Genomic DNA, 20,495 nt, shown 5'->3' on the forward strand with positions numbered 1-20,495 from the left:
CATCTAAAAAGACTCTACATTGCATGACGATGTACTTGCTTTAAAGTCAGACCGCTCTGATAACTCATAACGCATTCATAAATGCCTTATATCATATGACGCTGTACTTATTGTAAATTCAGACCTTCATTCATAACACATACATAAAGGCAAAATGTATTAACACCTAGGGAAGTATCACTAAATGTATTAACACCTAGGGAAGTATCACTAAATGTATTAACACCTAGGGAAGTATCACTAAATGTATTAATACCTAGGGAAGTATCACTAACAGCTAAAACAAATAAACATGAAAGACAAGTTTAAACCATACATTTCCTCTTATTTTTACATTTTTAAAACAATGCAAATACGTTATTTAAAAAAGTCCAGCAATGCAATTACTAAACATTACACAGGGCAGTGAATAGTGTATCTTGTTCCTGAGCTGACGGACAAATGGTCCTTGCCTCTGCTGGAGGTACTGCATGTTGGTTCCAACCTAACAACAAAGAAAGTTATCTATGTATCAAATGTAAAATTGGATTTGATTTATATAATCTAACTCAACACTTAACTACTACAAACTAATTTAAATTACAATAAATAAAGGTTAACTTACTTGTTTTTCGCTGTCCAGTGGTAGCACAAGTGGGCATTTGAGTTGCTCTACAGAAACACCACATGAATGAAAGGGTAACTACTCTCAAAAGTTTATTGGATTTTTCCCAGACCTCAAAAGTTATCCCCTGATGTGTTTTATGCATTGCTGTGAACACAGAAAATCCAATTTAGTTGTTGTTCTATTAAAAACGTGTGAAACAAACTGTGGGGAAACGAGAAAACGGAATTTGGGAGAAAAAAAACAAATTACACAAAAAATAAGGCCCATGATTTCACTTTAGAGCGTGTGTGTCACGCCTTGGTCATTATATTTTGTGTTTTTGGTATATGTTTGGGTAAGCCAGGGTGTGACATGGGTTTATATGTTGTGTTTCGTATTGGGGTTTGTAGTAATTGGGATTGTGTTGATTAGGGGTGTGTCTAGTTAGGCTTGGCTGCCTGAGGCGATTCTCAATTGGAGTCAGCTGCTTATCCGTATTTAGGTAGCCTGAGTTCGCGTTGTATTTTGTGGGTGTTTGTCCTGTCTCTGTGTTATAGTCACCAGATAGGCTGTATTAGTTTCACGTTCCGTTTGTTGTTCTGCTTAGTATGTTATTGAGTTATTTCATGTACGCATTCTTTCATTAAAGTCATGAGTAACCTACACGCTGCATTTCGGTCCGACTCTCTTTCTACAAACGAAGAACGCTGATACAGAAACACCCACCACTCACGGACCGAGCAGCGTGTGAACTGGCAGGATCTGAAGGAGGACGTTATGGACAGCAGAAGCATGGAGTATACTACGTGGGAAGAAATCGACAGGTGGGCGGCCGATCCAGAGCGAGTGCAGGAGCCCGCCTGGGATTCCCTACAGCAATGCGAGGGGCTATAGACGTATGGATTCGAGAAGGCACGGCTAAAGCAGGTTTTGGCCTTTCTAGGGGCTACCGTGCTTTTACACCTGCATTGTTTGCTGTTTGGGGTTTTAGGCTGGGTTTCTGTAAGCACTTTGAGATATCAGCTGATGTACGAAGGGCTATATAAATAAATTTGATTTGATTTGATACAGAGCGCGGAAAGTAAGAGAGAGAGTGGCTGAGTCAGGAGTCAGACCTGAGCCTACTCTCCCTGTTAATCGGGAAGAACAGTTGCAGTGGGAGAGACTGCACCATTTGGAGATTTGGACATGGGAGGAGGAATTAGACGGTAAAGGACCCTGGGCGCAGCCGGGACAATATCGCCGTCCCAAGGAGGAAATAAAAGCAGCTAAAGCGGAGAGGCGCAGGTATGAGGAAGCAGCACGGCGATGCGGTTGGAAACCGGAAAGTCACCCCAAAAAATTTATTGGGGGGGGCTAGAAGGGAGAATAGTTATGCCAGGTAGGAAACCTGCGCATACTCCCTGTGCTCAACGTTGGGCTAGAGAGACCGGGCGGGCACCGTGTTATGCTATGGAGCACACGGTGTTTCCAGTGCGGGTGCAGAGCCAGCTGCGACACATACCAGCTCTTCCTATTGGCCGGGCTAGAGTGGGCATCGAGCCAGGTAAGCTTGGGCAGGCTCGGTGCTCAAGAGCTCCAGTGCGCCTGCACGGTCCGGTCTATCCAGAGCCACCTCTACACACCAGTCCTCCGGTAGCAGCTCCCCGCACCAGGCTTCCTGTGCGTGTCCTCGATCCGGTAGCACCAGTTCCAGCACCACGCACCAGGCCTTCAGTGCGCCTCGCCTGTTCTACACAGCCAGAGCCTTCCTTCCCTCCTACGCTGTTGGAGTCTCCCGCCTGTTCTGCACAGCCAGAGCCTTCCTTCCCTCCTGCGCTGCCGGAGTCTCCCGCTTGTTCAGCGCAGCCAGAGCCTGTCTCCTCTCCTGCGCTGCCGGAGCCTCCCGCCTGTTCAGCGCAGCCAGAGCCTGTCTCCTCTCCTGCGCCGCCGGAGTCTCCCGCCTGTTTAGCGCAGCCAGAGCCTGTCTCCTCTCCTGCGCTGCCGGAGTCTCCCGCCTGTTTAGCGCAGCCAGAGCCTTTCTCCTCTCCAGCGCCGCCAGTGCTCCCAGTCTGCCCAGCGTCGCCAGTCTGCCCAGCGTCGCCAGTCTGCCCAGCGTCGCCAGTCTGCCCAGCGTCGCCAGTCTGCACAGCGCTGCCAGTCTGCCAGGATCCGCCAGAAGTGCCAGTCAGCCATGATCTTCCAGATCTGCCAGACAACCAGTCTCTTCCAGATCTGCCAGACAACCAGTCTCTTCCAGATCTGCCAGACAACCAGTCTCTTCCAGATCTGTCAGTCTGCCCAGCGTCGCCAGTCTGCCCAGCGTCGCCAGTCTGTCCAGCGTCGCCCGTCTGCCCAGCGTCGTCAGTCTGCCAGGATCCGCCAGAAGTGCCAGTCTGCCAGGATCCGCCAGTCTGCCAGGATCCGCCAGAAGTGCCAGTCTGCCAGGATCCGCCAGAAGTGCCAGTCTGCCAGGATCCGCCAGAAGTGCCAGTCTGCAGAGAGCTGTCAGCCTGCATGGAGCAGTCAGAGCTGTCAGTCTGCATAGAGCAGCTAGATCCGCCAGCCAGCCAGGAGTTACCGGAGCCTACTACCTGTCTGAGCTTCATCTCAGTACTGGGCGTCCTCTCAGTACTGGGCGTCCTCTCAGTACTGGGCATCCTCTCAGTACTGGGCTTCCCCTCAGTCCCGGGCTGCCCCTCAGTCCCGGGCTGCCTCTGTCCCGAGATGCCCCTCTGTCCCGAGACGCCCCTCTGTCCCGAGCTGCCCCTCAGTCCCGAGCTGCCCCTCAGTCCCGGGCTGTCCCGAGATGCCCTTCTGTCCCGAGCTGCCCCTCTGTCCCGAGCTGCCTCTCAGTTATGTGGGGATCAGGGTGAGGACTATTAGGCCATGGTCGGCGGAGAAGGTGGATTATCCCAGGACGCGAAGGGGAGGAACTAGGACATTCATGGAGTGGGGTCCACGTCCCGAGCCAGAACCGCCACCATGGACAGACGCCCACCCGGACCCTCCCTATGCTCTTGAGGTGCGTCCCGGAGTCCGCACCTTAGGGGGGGGGTTCTGTCACGCCTTGGTCATTATATTTTGTGTTTTTGGTATATGTTTGGGTAAGCCAGGGTGTGACATGGGTTTATATGTTGTGTTTCGTATTGGGGTTTGTAGTAATTGGGATTGTGTTGATTAGGGGTGTGTCTAGTTAGGCTTGGCTGCCTGAGGCGATTCTCAATTGGAGTCAGCTGCTTATCGTTGTCTCTGATTGGGAACCGTATTTAGGTAGCCTGAGTTCGCGTTGTATTTTGTGGGTGTTTGTCCTGTCTCTGTGTTATAGTCACCAGATAGGCTGTATTAGTTTCACGTTCCGTTTGTTGTTTTGCTTAGTATGTTATTGAGTTATTTCATGTACGCATTCTTTCATTAAAGTCATGAGTAACCTACACGCTGCATTTCGGTCCGACTCTCTTTCTACAAACGAAGAATGCTGATACAGAAACACCCACCACTCACGGACCGAGCAGCGTGTGAACTGGCAGGATCTGAAGGAGGACGTTATGGACAGCAGAAGCATGGAGTATACTACGTGGGAAGAAATCGACAGGTGGGCGGCCGATCCAGAGCGAGTGCAGGAGCCCGCCTGGGATTCCCTACAGCAATGCGAGGGGCTATAGACGTATGGATTCGAGAAGGAAAGCACGGCTATACAGGTTTCTTCCTAGGTTTTGGCCTTTCTAGGGAGTTTTTCCTAGCCACCGTGCTTTTACACCTGCATTGTTTGCTGTTTGGGGTTTTAGGCTGGGTTTCTGTACAGCACTTTGAGATATCAGCTGATGTACGAAGGGCTATATAAATAAATTTGATTTGATTTGATACAGAGCGAAAACGGAAAGTAACGGGGAAAGCGCAGAGAGAGAGTGGCTGAGTCAGGAGTCAGACCTGAGCCTACTCTCCCTGTTAATCGGGAAGAACAGTTGCAGTGGGAGAGACTGCACCATTTGGAGATTTGGACATGGGAGGAGGAATTAGACGGTAAAGGACCCTGGGCGCAGCCGGGACAACATCGCCGTCCCAAGGAGGAAATAAAAGCAGCTAAAGCGGAGAGGCGCAGGTATGAGGAAGCAGCACGGCGACACGGTTGGAAACCGGAAAGTCACCCCAAAAAATGTATTGGGGGGAGGCTAGAAGGGAGAATAGTTATGCCAGGTAGGAAACCTGCGCATACTCCCTGTGCTCAACGTTGGGCTAGAGAGACCGGGCGGGCACCGTGTTATGCTATGGAGCACACGGTGTTTCCAGTGCGGGTGCAGAGCCAGCTGCGACACATACCAGCTCTTCCTATTGGCCGGGCTAGAGTGGGCATCGAGCCAGGTAAGCTTGGGCAGGCTCGGTGCTCAAGAGCTCCAGTGCGCCTGCACGGTCCGGTCTATCCAGAGCCACCTCTACACACCAGTCCTCCGGTAGCAGCTCCCCGCACCAGGCTTCCTGTGCGTGTCCTCGATCTGGTAGCACCAGTTCCAGCACCACGCACCAGGCCTTCAGTGCGCCTCGCCTGTTCTACACAGCCAGAGCCTTCCTTCCCTCCTACGCTGTTGGAGTCTCCCGCCTGTTCTGCACAGCCAGAGCCTTCCTTCCCTCCTGCGCTGCCGGAGTCTCCCGCTTGTTCAGCGCAGCCAGAGCCTGTCTCCTCTCCTGCGCTGCCGGAGCCTCCCGCCTGTTCAGCGCAGCCAGAGCCTGTCTCCTCTCCTGCGCCGCCGGAGTCTCCCGCCTGTTTAGCGCAGCCAGAGCCTGTCTCCTCTCCTGCGCTGCCGGAGTCTCCCGCCTGTTTAGCGCAGCCAGAGCCTTTCTCCTCTCCAGCGCCGCCAGTGCTCCCAGTCTGCCCAGCGTCGCCAGTCTGCCCAGCGTCGCCAGTCTGCACAGCGTCGCCAGTCTGCACAGTGTCGCCAGTCTGCCCAGCGTCGCCAGTCTGTCCAGCGTCGCCCGTCTGCCCAGCGTCGTCAGTCTGCCAGGATCCGCCAGAAGTGCCAGTCTGCCAGGATCCGCCAGTCTGCCAGGATCCGCCAGAAGTGCCAGTCTGCCAGGATCCGCCAGAAGTGCCAGTCTGCCAGGATCCGCCAGAAGTGCCAGTCTGCCAGGATCCGCCAGAAGTGCCAGTCTGCAGAGAGCTGTCAGCCTGCATGGAGCAGTCAGAGCTGTCAGTCTGCATAGAGCAGCTAGATCCGCCAGCCAGCCAGGAGTTACCGGAGCCTACTACCTGTCTGAGCTTCATCTCAGTACTGGGCGTCCTCTCAGTACTGGGCATCCTCTCAGTACTGGGCTTCCCCTCAGTCCCGGGCTGCCCCTCAGTCCCGGGCTGCCTCTGTCCCGAGATGCCCCTCTGTCCCGAGCTGCCCCTCTGTCCCGAGCTGCCCCTCTGTCCCGAGCTGCCCCTCAGTCCCGGGCTGCCCCTCTGTCCCGAGATGCCCTTCTGTCCCGAGCTGCCCCTCTGTCCCGAGCTGCCCCTCAGTTATGTGGGGATCAGGGTGAGGACTATTAGGCCATGGTCGGCGGAGAAGGTGGATTATCCCAGGACGCGAAGGGGAGGAACTAGGACATTCATGGAGTGGGGTCCACGTCCCGAGCCAGAACCGCCACCATGGACAGACGCCCACCCGGACCCTCCCTATGCTCTTGAGGTGCGTCCCGGAGTCCGCAAATTAGGGGGGGGTTCTGTCACGCCTTGGTCATTATATTTTGTGTTTTTGGTAAATGTTTGGGTAAGCCAGGGTGTGACATGGGTTTATATGTTGTGTTTCGTATTGGGGTTTGTAGTAATTGGGATTGTGTTGATTAGGGGTGTGTCTAGTTAGGCTTGGCTGCCTGAGGCGATTCTCAATTGGAGTCAGCTGCTTATCGTTGTCTCTGATTGGGAACCGTATTTAGGTAGCCTGAGTTCGCGTTGTATTTTGTGGGTGTTTGTCCTGTCTCTGTGTTATAGTCACCAGATAGGCTGTATTAGTTTCACGTTCCGTTTGTTGTTTTGCTTAGTATGTTATTGAGTTATTTCATGTACGCATTCTTTCATTAAAGTCATGAGTAACCTACACGCTGCATTTCGGTCCGACTCTCTTTCTACAAACGAAGAACGTGGATACAGTGTGATGGGTCAGGTCCAATATTGTCTATGCACCCAAGGGGGAAAAGAGGTTGGGCCATCCTAGAAATGTTTTAGAATAATATAATGTAAAATAATATATGCCATTTAGCAGACGCTTTCATGCAAAGCGACTTACAGCCATGCGTGCATACATTTATACGTATGGGTGGTCCACTATCCTGGTGTTGCAAAGCTCTACCTAGATGCATGACAAGGTTATAAATGATGTGTGAAGCCTCAATTCAATATACTTTATAAAGACTTTATTAAACAGTGCTTATGCCACCCTTTTATTAAGCACAAGTTTATGTCATATTTTACATAGTGGGTTATGTCACATTTGACATTGGTGGTTATGTCACACAGTTATGCCACATTTATAAACCCTTTATAGAGCATGACATACAGTTATAGATGATTTGTGACACATTTATGTAGTGTTTATGAAGGCTTTATGAAGGCTTTATGAAGGCTTTACGAAGCTTTTATAAGCTGCACGTCATTTAAAGCGGGACCATATTGGTGAAAGCATTCTATCAAAAACATATGCCTCAGGTGTTTCTGGAAAACATAGATGATAATAATACAGATGTGACGTCTGCTTGTGAGAGCCGTGATACATCATTGGGACAGCTAATGTAATTGCATCCGTACAGTGTAACACACAGGCTGTAAACTGGACCTTTAAACAGATCAGCTCTCTGTCTTTCTCTCTGTCTCTCTCTTTATCGCTCTTTCTTTCTTTCTCTCTCTCTCTCTCTCGCTCGCTCACTCATACACACACGCAAAACACACACACACACACACACACACACACACACACATACAGACTTCACACCCAGGTGAAGGGCTTAATGAATCACCTGTCAGGGTAACCTGCTAATGAGTGATTTTCAGTATAAAGATGCACATAAACAGAGAATAACCATACGCTTTCACTCTCCACACACACACAGTGTTCAGCCCCCTGTGTTCCTATTTCTTTCACTCTCCACACACACACAGTGTTTAGCCCCCTGTGTTCCTATTTCTTTCACTCTCCACACACACACAGTGTTCAGCCCCCTGTTTTCCTATTTCTTTGATGGTTAAAAGCACGTTGTGCCCAATGGTCGTTTGGGTTCAACCCACAAAGAGCAATTAAATATTAACTTATACATGAGCTGGAAAACTAAGCAAATAAATAATGTACATGCCCAATGCACATCAACAGTAAACATGGGAAGTAGTTTACAACATTATACAATTTGCTAACCTAGAGGGTACAGGCACATCCCTCCAGCACAAATATTTAAGGCTCATTTGTAGAAAGTAGACCTGCTCTCTGAACCTGACAACTCAACATCAAGCCAATTGGAGGTGCAGTAATGACAAATAGTACTATATATAAAGTCTACACACACACACACACACACACACACACGCACGCACGCACGCACGCACACACACTAAGTCACTCGTATAGTATATGCCCACTTTCTCTTTCAAAAAGAAACTCAGTCACGCGCACACTCTCACACACACGGACACAAAGAAACAGACACACACATACACACACACACGCGCACGCACACACACACACACGCGCGCGCACGCACACACACTAAGTCACTCGTATAGTATATGCCCACTTTCTCTTTCAAAAAGAAACTCAGTCACGCGCACACTCTCACACACACGGACACAAAGAAACAGACACACACACGCACGCGGAGCGTCTTACCTGTCGATGCTGATAGCACACAGGTTGAGAATGCTGGCGGTACACATCATGACATCCAAGGTGACAAAGACGTTACAGTACATCCTGCTGAAGAGCCACGCCCCTCCGACCACCTGGACAGGTAACGCAGGGTCACACGACACACACATTCACACAGCTTCATCAGTATCATCATGATTATCATCATTATCCATATCAATCATCATTCTTCATAATCAACAACACACATCAAATCAATTATTCTCTCTCTCTCTTTTCCTCCCTCTCTTTTGCTCCCTCCCTCCCTCTCTCCCTCTCTCTTTCTCTGTCCAATTATGCCACCCACGTTCAAACCCTGGAAAGTACAATTACACAGTCCCAGTTCCAGCCTGCCTCACCCAGATAGATAGTGCTGCTCAGACAGGCCTTCCCTTAGGTGCTATAATACGTGATAACAACTGTCTGACAGAGATAAATGTGTTCTGAGCTGCAGCGCCTGACATATCCCCCCCCCCATCCACATGCATCCTTCCTATCCTCTAATTCAGCTATTCCCAAACGGGGGTACGCGAACCCCCAGGGGTACGTGCAATTCCGCCGGGGGTACGCCAAGTAAAAATGTGATACAAGTTTTTTTTTAAATAAAAAATACACTACCGGTCAGAAGTTTTAGAACACCTACTCATTCAAGGGTTTATCTTTATTTTTTACTATTTTCTACATTGTAGAATAATAGTGAAGACATCAAAACTATGAAATAACACATATGGAATCATGTAGTAACCAAAAAAGTGTTAAACAAATCAAGATATATGTTATATTTGAGATTCATCAAATAGCCACCCTTTGCCTTGATGACAGATTTGCACCCGTTTGGAATTCTCTCAACCAGCTTCATGAGATAGTCACCTGGAATGCATTTCAATTAACAGGTGTGCCTTGTAAAACGTTTATTTGTGGAATTTCTTTACTTCTTAATGCGTTTGAGCCAATCAGTTGTGTTGTGACAAGGTGGGGGGGTATACAGAAGACTGCCCTATTTGATAAAGACCAAGTCCATATTATGGCAAGAACAGCTCAAATAAGCAAAGCAAACGACAGTCCATCATTACTTTAAGACATGAACGCAAAAACCATCAAGCGATATGATGAAACTGGCTCTCATGAGGACGGCCACAGGAATGGAAGACCCAGAGTTACCTCTGCTGCAGAGGATAAATTCATTAGAGTTACCAGCCTCAGAAATTGCAGCCCAAATAAATGCTTCACAGAGTTCAAGTAACAGACATCTCAACATCAACTGTTCAGAGGAAACTGTGTGAATCAGGCCTTCATGGTCGAATTGTTGCAAAGAAACCACGACTAAAGGACACCAATAATAAGAAGAGACCTTCTTGGGCCAAGAAACACGAGCATTAAACCACATTAAACCAGTGGAAATGTATCCTTTGGTCTGGAGTCCAAATTTGAGATTTTTGGTTCCAACCACTGTGTCTTCATGAGACACGTTGTGGGTGAACGGATTAAATCTGCATGTGTATTTCCCACCGTGAAGCATGGAGAAGGAGGTGTTATGGTGTGGGGGTGCTTTGCTGGTGACACTTTCTGTGATTTACTTAGAATTCAAGGCACACTTAACCAGTATGGGTGCCACAGCATTCTGCATCAATACACCATCCCATCTGGTTTGTGCTTAGTGGGACTATCATTTGTTTTTCAACAGGACAATGACCCAACACACCTCCAGGCTGTGTAAGGGCTATTTTACCAAGAGGGAGAGTGATGGAATGCTGCATCAGATGCCCTGGCCTGCACAATCCCCCGACCTCAACCAAATTGAGATGGTTTGGGGTGAGTCAGACCGCAGAGTGAAGGAAAAGCAGCCAACAAGTGCTCAACATATGTGGGAACTCCTTCAAGACTGTTGGAAAAGCATTCCAGGTGATGCTTGATGAGAGAATGCCAAGAGTGTGCAAACCTGTCATCAAGGCAAAGGGTGGCTATTTGAAGATTTGTTTAATACTTTTTTGATTTCTACATGATTCCATATGTGTTATTTCATAGTTTACATGTCTTCACTATTATGGGGCGGCAGGGTAGCCGAGTGGTTAGAGTGTTGGACTAGTAACCGAAAGGTTGCAAGTTCAAATCCAAAACAGGTAGCCTAGTCAAATAATGAATATCCAATCACATTAACCGTTACTCTCTCGCGGGAATTCCACTAACGGTCCTTATGTAACCAAACGTGGCTGCTGCTCATTCCGTTTATGATAAATGGTTAAAAAAAAGTAAGGCCCGTGTCCATAGAAACACATACCAGCTCTACAGATAGTACTGCTACTACCAGCAGTTCTACACCTGCACCTGTCGACGACACAAGTTGGTCTGCTTCCACGAGCACATCCAATGCTAGCATCAGTAATTTTACATTTGTGGTTAGCCCAGCTAGCATGGACACTGACAGTTGTGAATCAGTTGCAGCCCTTCGGCTACCCGGGAAAGCACCGAACAACAAACAGGGACGTTGGACCATCGAAGAGGCACAAATATGATGAGAACTACATTTGTTTGGAGTTTACTTATATTGGGAGTAGTGCCTTTCCTCAGCCACAGTGTGTTATATGTCCAAAAGTAGTATCTCACAACTCGATGAAACCTTCACTCTTGCTCAGACATTTAGAAACAAAACATTCCAATTTGAAAAATAAGCCACGGGAGTTTTTTGAGTGAGAATTAAGTCGAATTACGAGTAGTAAGACATGTATAAAAGCAACAGATACCATTAATAAGAAGGGGCTAGAAGCGTCTTATATGGTGAGCTACCAAGTGGCTAGGACAGGCAAGCACCATACTGTTGTGGTGGACTTAATTCTTCCTGCTGTCGAAAATTGTGAATAACTCACCACAGGTTAATGAGAAGGGTGTGCTTAAAAGGATGCACATAACTCTGCAATGTTGGGTTGTATTGGAGAGAGTCTCAGTCTTAAATCATTTTCCACACACAGTCTGTGCCTGTATTTAGTTGTCATGCTAGTGAGGGCCGAGAATCCACTCTCACATATGTACGTGGTTGCAAAGGACATCAGTGTCTTAACAGTGCGATTTTCCAAGGCAGGATACTCTGAGCACAGCCCAATCCAGAAATCTGGCAGTGGCTTCTGATTAAATTACATTTTCACAGAACCGCTTATTGCAATTTCAATGAGGCTCTCTTGTTCAGTTATCGGTAAGTGGACTGGAGGCAGGGCATGAAAGGGATAACGAATCCAGTTGTTTGTGTCATCCGTTTCGGGAAAGTACCTGCGTAATTGCGCACCCAACTCACTCAGGTGCTTTGCTATATCACATTTGACATTGTCCGTAAACTTGATGGAAAGACCTGTGTGTTGTCCTTGTTGATGCAGACAGAGAAGAGCTCCAACTTCTTAATCATAGCCTCAATTTTGTCCCGCACATTGAATATAGTTGCGGAGAGTCCCTGTAATCCTAGATTCAGATCATTCAGGCGAGAGAAAAAACATCACCCAGATAGGCCAGTAGTGTGAGAAACTCGTCATCAAGCAGTAAGTTAACTACTGAGGTAATTATGATTCAATACTCTCTATAGGCCAGGCTTGTGTCTGCTTCTCACTATGACACTGTTGATTGTCATGGAACCCAAAACAGCTGTTACAGTGCACTATTTTCACTTAACTCTCTTAAATAATTTATATTTTCTCAACTCCACATGGTTGAGGTTATAGAGAAATCTGACCCTGGTTCAGGCCTTAGGTGCAGCGTTGTGAGTTGAGTTTGCAATAGCACCCTGTGCCTCTTGCCCGACCCTGAATTGAATCATGACCAACGATTATCCCTCACGTCCTCCCTCTTGACCAATTCAAAATGAACACATCAACACTTTATCTTCCTCCAGTCCCCCAAGCCAAGAATTATATCTAATGGACGAAACAACCCCCACTGACTATACCTCTCTAAATTCATTTCAGTAACACTCCTAACAGGGGACAATTATGTGGAGCATATAGAAGATAAAACATTCTTAGAAGCAATAGGCATCAATATCTTCCAGCCACTCACAGTCACTGAATGTATCACCACACCCCTCACACCCTATAAGGGAGAAACTCAAAGTAATAACATGACAATCTCCCTGTCCTATCCTTCCTCCATCTCCCTGCCCTGCCCTATCCTTCCTCCATCTCCCATCCTATCCTTCCTCCATCTCCCTGTCCTATCCTTCCTCCATCTCCCTGTCCTATCCTTCCTCCATCTCCCTGTCCTATCCTTCCTCCATCTCCCTGTCCTATCCTTCCTCCATCTCCCTTCCCTATCCTTCCTCCATCTCCCTGTCCTATCCTTCCTCCATCTCCCTGCCTTATCCTTCCTCCATCTCCCTGCCCTATCCTTCCTCCATCTCCCTGTCCTATCCTTCCTCCATCTCCCTGTCCTATCCTTCCTCCATCTCCCTGTCCTATCCTTCCTCCATCTCCCTTCCCTATCCTTCCTCCATCTCCCTGTCCTATCCTTCCTCCATCTCCCTGTCCTATCCTTCCTCCATCTCCCTGTCCTATCCCTCCATCTCCCTGTCCTGTCCTATCCTTCCTCCATCTCCCTGTCCTATCCTTCCTCCATCTCCCTGTCCTATCCTTCCTCCATCTCCCTGCCCTATCCTTCCTCCATTTCTCTGTCCTATCCTTCCTCCATCTTCCTGCCCTATCCTTCCTCCATCTCCCTGTCCTATCCTTCCTCCATCTCTCACATGTACAGTGCATTCGGGAAGGTATTCAGACTCCTTAATGGGAAGAAGTTTGGAACCACCAAGACTCTTCCTGGAGCTGGCCACCCGGCCAAACTGAGCAATCGGGGGAGACATTCTTAGAAGCAATAGGCATCAATATCTTCCAGCCACTCACAGTCACTGAATGTATCACCACACCCCTCACACCCTATAAGGGAGAAACTCAAAGTAATAACATGACAATCTCCCTGTCCTATCCTTCCTCCATCTCCCTGCCCTGCCCTATCCTTCCTCCATCTCCCTGTCCTGTCCAATCCTTCCTCCATCTCCCTGTCCTATCCTTCCTCCATCTCCCTGTCCTATCCTTCCTCCATCTCCCTGTCCTATCCTTCCTCCATCTCTCTGTCCTATCCTTCCTCCATCTCCCTGTCCTATCCTTCCTCCATCTCCCTGCCCTATCCTTCCTCCATCTCCCTGCCCTATCCTTCCTCCATCTCCCTGTCCTATCCTTCCTCCATCTCCCTGGCCTACAGTGCATTCGGGAAGGTATTCAGACTTCTTAATGGGAAGAAGTTTGGAACCACCAAGACTCTTCCTGGAGCTGGCCACCCGGCCAAACTGAGCAATCGGGGGAGAAGGGCCTTGGTCAGGGAGGTAACCAAGAACCTGATGGTCACTCTGACAGAGCTCCAGAGTTCCAATGTGGAGATGGGAGAAACTTCCAGAAGGCCAACCATCTCTGCAGCACTCTACCAACCAGGCCTTTATGGTAGAGTGGGCAGACAGAAGCCACTCCTCAGTAAAAGGCACATGACAGTCCGCTAGGAGTTTGCCAAAAGGCACCTAAAGGACTCAGACCATGAGAAACAAGATTCTCTGGTCTGATGAAATCAATATTGAACTCCTTGACCTGAATCCTAAATGTCACATCTGGAGGAAACCTGACACCATCCCTACGGTGAAGCATGGTGGTGGCAGAATCATGCTCTGGGGATGTTTTTCAGAGGCAGGTACTAGGAGACTAGTCAGGATCGAGGGAATCATGAACGGAGCAAAGTACAGAGAGATCCTTAATGAAAACTTGCTACAGAGCACTCAGGACCTCAGACTGGGGCGAAGTTTCACCCTCCAACAGGACAACGACCCTAAGCATACAGCACACAGAGACCTGAAAATAGCTGTGCAGCGACGCTCCCCATCCAACCTGACCGAGAGGATCTGTAGAGAAGAATTTTTAGAAACTCCCCAAATACAGGTGCGCCAAGCTTGTAGCATCATACTCAAGAAGACTCGAGGCTGTAATCGCTACCAAAGGTGCTTCAACAAAATACTGAGTAAAGGGTCTTAATACTTATGTAAATGTGATATTTCCGTTTTAATATATATATATTTTTTTTACATATTTGCAAACATTTTGAAAAACCTGTTTTTGCTTTGTCATTATGGGGTATTGTGTGCAGATTGATGAGGGGGGAAAACTATTCAATCCATTTTAGAATAAGGCTGTAACGTAACAAAATGTGGAAAGAGTTAAGGAGTCTGAATACTTTCAGAATGCACTGTATTTCATTGAAAATAATGAAAACTCAAAGTGAACACATCCCTTCCCCTTCCCCTTCCTCTCAATCCCAAAGCCATCCAGTGCCACAAACGGTCTCTCTTTCAGTAGTTTATATAACATGAGTAGGTCTGAGGAGTGTTTCTAACCCTGGGACCTGACCAAGAAAAACATCCCTAAACATCCCAGCCCTAAACATCCCAGCCCTAAACATCCCAGCCCTAAACATCCCAACCCTAAACATCCCAGCCCTAAACATCCCAGCCCTAAACATCCCAGCCCTAAACATCCCAACCCTAAACATCCCAGCCCTAAACATCCCAGCCCTAAACATCCCAGCCCTAAACATCCCAGCACAAAAACATCCCAGCCCTAAACATCCCAGCACAAAAACATCCCAGCCCTAAACATCCCAGCACAAAAACATCCCAGCCCTAAATATCCCATCCCTAAACATCCCAGCCCTAAACATCCCAGCCCTAAACATCCCATCCCTAAACATCCCAGCCCTAAACATCCCAGCACAAAAACATCCCAGCCCTAAATATCCCATCCCTAAACATCCCAGCCCTAAACATCCCATCCCTAAACATCCCAGCCCTAAACATCCCAGCACAAAAACATCCCAGCCCTAAATATCCCATCCCTAAACATCCCAGCCCTAAACATCCCAGCCCTAAACATCCCATCCCTAAACATCCCAGCCCTAAACATCCCAGCCCTAAACATTCCCAACAGACATTCCCAACAAACAGATATTGTTATGCTGGCCAACTCCTATGGTCCTATGGACATTGTCACGCCAATTACAATAGGAGTTGGCAAGACCACCACCATCCCTGCTCCGAACCTGCTTTATCTCCTAATACCCTCCCTCCCCAACCTATCCCTGGTCCACCCACACAGGTCGACCCTCACCTCCAAATACCCTCCCTCCCCAACTTATCCCTGTCACCCCCACCCAGTGGACCCTCACCTCCAGGTATACGGCCCAGGGCATGACAAGCGAGGCCACCAGCAGGTCAGCTACAGCCAGGCTCACCACTAGGTAGTTGGTGGTGGTCTGTAGGGACCTCTCCCGCACCACAGCCAGACACACCAGCACGTTGCCAAACACGATGGCCAGGATGAGCAGGGAGTACAGCATGGCGTAGTAGTTACACTCCGTATCCTCCTCCCAACCACCAGAGGAATTCCCATGGAGGCGGAGGTCTTCCGGAACCTGTTCCGAGTCATTCCAGAAGAAGCGTTCAGAGCCGCTAAACATCGCCATGGTGACGTCTCGGTGACATGAGAGAAGGGCTGGGTGAGAGACCTGCATGGGAAAGAGGGACATAACTTGAGCTGATATCTATCACATGACAACTACTAAGACAAAAAACCTTCCATACTGTACATGTGATATAAGATGTAATCCCCATAGGGAAACCCTGAGTCACATGCACATCTAATCTGATACATCCCCATGACCAAGACCAATATACAATATTGCACCCTTCCTATCCTCTGGGTTCCAGTGAGACACTATACATGAGGCTCCCTCTTCCAGACATGACCATACTGTATGGTTCAGAGCTGTCTGCTCTCTGCATATCATCACTAATGTGACCTCTATGTACAAGACAGACAGGACCAGCATCTGTGTCTGTAGTGTGACGTACTGGATGTATGTGGGATGTATCTAATGATGGCATGTTTTAGCCTTAATACTAATAAGTGGACAAATAAAGTTGAGGACATGTTATTAGAATCTGATTATCTACTTTGCATTGAATAATTGGCACTTGGCCAAAGCAGTAGGTTAGCTACTGAGGTAATTATGATTCAATACTCTCTATAGGCCAGGCTTGTGTCTGCTTCTCACTATGACATTGTTGATTGTCATGGAACCCGAACGAACAGCTGTCACTGTGCACTATATTCACTTAACTCTCTTAAATAATGTATATTTTCTCTTTTATAGGGAAATATGACCCTGGTTCAGGCCTTAGGTGCAACTTTGTGAGGTGAGTTTGCAATACACCCTGTGCCTCTCGCCCGACCCTGAATGGAATCATGACCAACGATCATCCCTCACATCCTCCCTCTTGACCAATTCAAAATAATCACATCAACATGAGAGGTTTTACAGCTTAATGTCATAGATGTGAATCTGAGGAAGGCTGCTAGAGGTTAATGTTTTCTGCTGGAGCACTGCAACAGAGAGCACTGCAACAGAGAGCACTGCAACAGAGAGCACTGCAGCAGAGAGCACTGCAACAGAGAGCACTGCAACAGAGAGCACTGCAACAGAAAGTACTGTACCAGAGAGCACTACAGATAAGAGCACTGCAACAGAGTGCACTGCAACAGAAAGCACTGCAACAGAAAGCACTGTACCAGAGAGCACTACAGATAAGAGCCCATAGGGTGCATGGCAACAGAGAACACTGCTGCAAAGAACACTGTAACAGAGAAAACTACAGCAGACCCAAACTGTTGGCACAATCATCAATTTAATCTTACTGCAACAGTTTTCCCTCTTTAATATGAGGATTTCCTAGTCATTCCCTCACAGTAAATAGCTGTGGATTATTGCTTGTATTAAATGGCTACAATGCTAAATTGAAACATGTTAATCTAATGCAGTCATGTCATTGATTATTGCCTTTGGCCTGTTACGGTAAACCCTCTCCATCAGAGAGCGCTAATAACTCCCAAGCTGCTGTTTTGAGTGGTCTGGGTCCTATCTCTCTCACTCACTCACTCTCTCTCTCACTCACTCACTCTCTCACTCACTCACTCACTCACTCACTCACTCACTCACTCACTCACTCACTCACTCACTCACTCACTCACTCACTCACTCACTCACTCATCACTCACTCACTCACTCACTCTCTCTAGCTCTCTCTGGCTATGTTCCCTGTCATCATCCCTCCCTATCTTCATCCCTTCACCCACTTCTCTCCATCAATTCCCCCTACCCTTCTCCTATTCATGGCTGGACTCCAGGTATCAGCAACATGGTAATGCCTATACCTGGGCAGTCTAAATCCCCGCTCCATGCATAACATACCTTTGTTATGCAATGGTTGACACTTGTACCTGGCCCTGTGGTAGGTAGATTATGCTAACCTACAAATACCTTCCAGCTACATTAATTTAACCTATCCAGACCTTTCAGATCAGCAGGGGGAGTGTACAAGGGCCACTCCTCTCACCTTCTCTTGTCTCCCCTCCTTCCCTCCCCTCCTTTCACATTCCCTCTTCTCCTCATGTTTCGTTGTCCCACAGAGCTCCCACTACTCCCCACAATACTAACCTGGTTGTCCCAGACTCCCTCCTGTGTCTCCTCCTCTCTACAGCTGTAATGATGGACTCAGCTCTATTCTCAATCCCTCTGTATTCCCTCAACATTGACTCTCTATCCCTCTATATCTATGTTCTACTTCCTGATGCTACACATACACAGTACCTTCAGAAAGTATTCACACCCCTTAACTCCACATTTTGTTGTGTTACAGCCTGAATTCAAAATGGATTCAATTTGTTGTTTTTTTACTCACCCATCTACACACGATAGATACCCCATAATGACAAAGTGAAAACATGTTTTTGTGCAAACGTATTGAAAATTAAATACAGAAATATTTCATTGGACATACCTACTCATTCAAGGTTTTTTTATTTAAAAAAATATTTTCTACATTGTAGAATAATAGTGAAGACATCCAAACTATGACATAACACAAATGGAATCATCTAGCAACTAAAAAAGTGTTCAATAAATCAAAGTACATTTTATATTTTAAATTCTTCAAAGTAGCCACCCTTTGCCTTTGTAGTGAATACTCAGGGAGAAAAAGGTGTAGATTCACTCGCAGGGCGCGGCAGCTGTTTATTTCGCAGAAGGCAGGAATCGTGGTCACAGACAGGCAATGGTCATACACAGGTAGGCAAACAGGCAGGTGAATCAAAACTAGGACTGAAGGCTATAACTGCTTCTCACAAACGGGCTAGGAAAAAGTTTAGTAGAGTCAAAACAAACAATACCTCACCAAGGCACAAACAGAATGAACTGAACTAAATAAGGAGCTGATAAGACCAGGTGAGTAACTAACACAGTTGGAATTAATGAACAAAAATGAAAGACAGGGCTACGTTATAGAAAACAAAGAAACAGGGCTACGTCCAAGAACACAACGAAACAGAACTCAAGGTTGACTAAGAAAATAAACACAGAACCTTACAGCCTTGAAGACAGCTTCGCACACTCTTGGCATTCTCTCAACCAGCTTCACCTGGAATGCTTTTCCAACAGTCTTGAAGGTGTTCCCACATATGCTGAGCACTTGTTGGCTGCTTTTCCTTCACTCTGCGGTCCAACTCATCCCAAATCAACTCAATTGGGTTGAGGTTGGGTTATTGTGGAGGCCAGGTCATCTGATGCAGCATTGCATCACTCTCCTTCTTGGTCAAATAGCCCTTACACAGCCTGGAGGTGTGTTGGGTCATTGTCCTGTTGAAAAACAAATGATAGTCCCACTATGCGCAAACGAGATAGGATGGTATATCGCTGCAGAATGCTGTGATAGCCATGCTGGTTAAGTGTGCTCTGAATTCTAAATAAATCACCAAAAGTGTCACCACCAAAGCACCCCCACACCATCACACCTCCTCCTCCATGCTTCACGGTGGGATCATCACATCGGAGATCATACGTTCACCTACTCTGCGTCTCACAAAGACATGGAGGTTGGAAACAAAAGTCTGAAATTTGGACTCATCAGACCAAAGGACAGTTTTCCACCGGTCTAATGTCTATTGCTTGTATTTCTTGGCCCAAGCAAGTCTCTTCTTATTATTGGTGTCCTTTAGTTGTGGTTTCTTTGCAGCAATTCGACCATGAAGTCCTGATTCACACAGTCTCCTCTCAACAATTGATGTTGAGATGTGTCTGTTACTTGAACGCTGTGAAGCATTTATTTGGGCTGCAATGTCTGAGGCTGGTAACTCCAATGAACTTATCCTTTGCATCAGAGGTAACTCTGGGTCTCCCTTTCCTGTGGTGGTCCTCATGAGAATCAGTTTCATCATAGCGCTTGATGGTTTTTGCGACTGCACTTGAAGAAACTTTCAAAGTTCTTGAAATTTTCAGAATTGACTGACCTTCATGTCTTAAAGTAATGATGGACTGTCGTTTCTCTTTGCTTATTTGATCTATTCTTGCCATAATATGGACTTGGTCTTTTACCAAATAGGGCCAGCTTCTGTTCAGCTTCAGCCCTACCTTGTCACAACACAACTGATTGGCTCAAACACATTAAGAATAAAATAAATTCCACAAATGAACATTTTAACAAGGCACACCTGTTAATTGAAATGCATTTCAGGTGACTACCTCATGAAGCTGGTTGAGAGAATGCCAAGATTATGCAAAGTTGGCAAAGGGTGGCTATTTTGAAGAATCTCAAATATAAAATATATCTTGATTTGTTTAACACTTTTTTGCTTACTGCATGATTCCATATGTGTTATTTCATACTTTTGATGTCTTCACTATTATTCTACAATGTAGAAAATAGTAAAAATAAAGAAAAACCCTAGAATGAGTAGATGAGTACTGTAAGTATTCACACCCCTGAGACAATATTTTGCAGAAGCACCTTTGGTGGCGATTACAACTGTGACCCTTTTGGGGTAAGTCTCTAAGAGCTTTGCACACCTTGATTGTGCAACATTTGCTCATTATAATTTTTTTCTTTCTTCAAACTCTGTCAAGTTTATTGTTGATCAGTGCTAGACAATCATTTTCAAGTCTTG

General features: G+C 47.1%; 1 protein-coding gene across 1 annotated transcript in view; it reads right to left on the reverse strand.

Moving 5' to 3' along the window:
• drd3 (dopamine receptor D3) overlaps positions 1 to 15,975 on the reverse strand; it is a 73,782-nt gene extending 57,807 nt beyond the window's left edge. Inside the window, exons 1-2 of the mRNA XM_065007007.1 lie at positions 15,667 to 15,975; positions 8,416 to 8,528 (exon numbers count right to left, since the gene is read on the reverse strand). Of these exons, the coding sequence (XP_064863079.1) occupies positions 8,416 to 8,528; positions 15,667 to 15,963 (410 nt within the window). The 5' untranslated portion in view covers positions 15,964 to 15,975. The remainder of the gene's footprint in view (positions 1 to 8,415; positions 8,529 to 15,666) is intronic.
• Between the last annotated feature and the right edge of the window lie 4,520 nt (positions 15,976 to 20,495).

Source organism: Oncorhynchus nerka, linkage group LG22 (assembly GCF_034236695.1).
Source record: "Oncorhynchus nerka isolate Pitt River linkage group LG22, Oner_Uvic_2.0, whole genome shotgun sequence".
NCBI lineage: Eukaryota > Metazoa > Chordata > Actinopteri > Salmoniformes > Salmonidae > Oncorhynchus > Oncorhynchus nerka.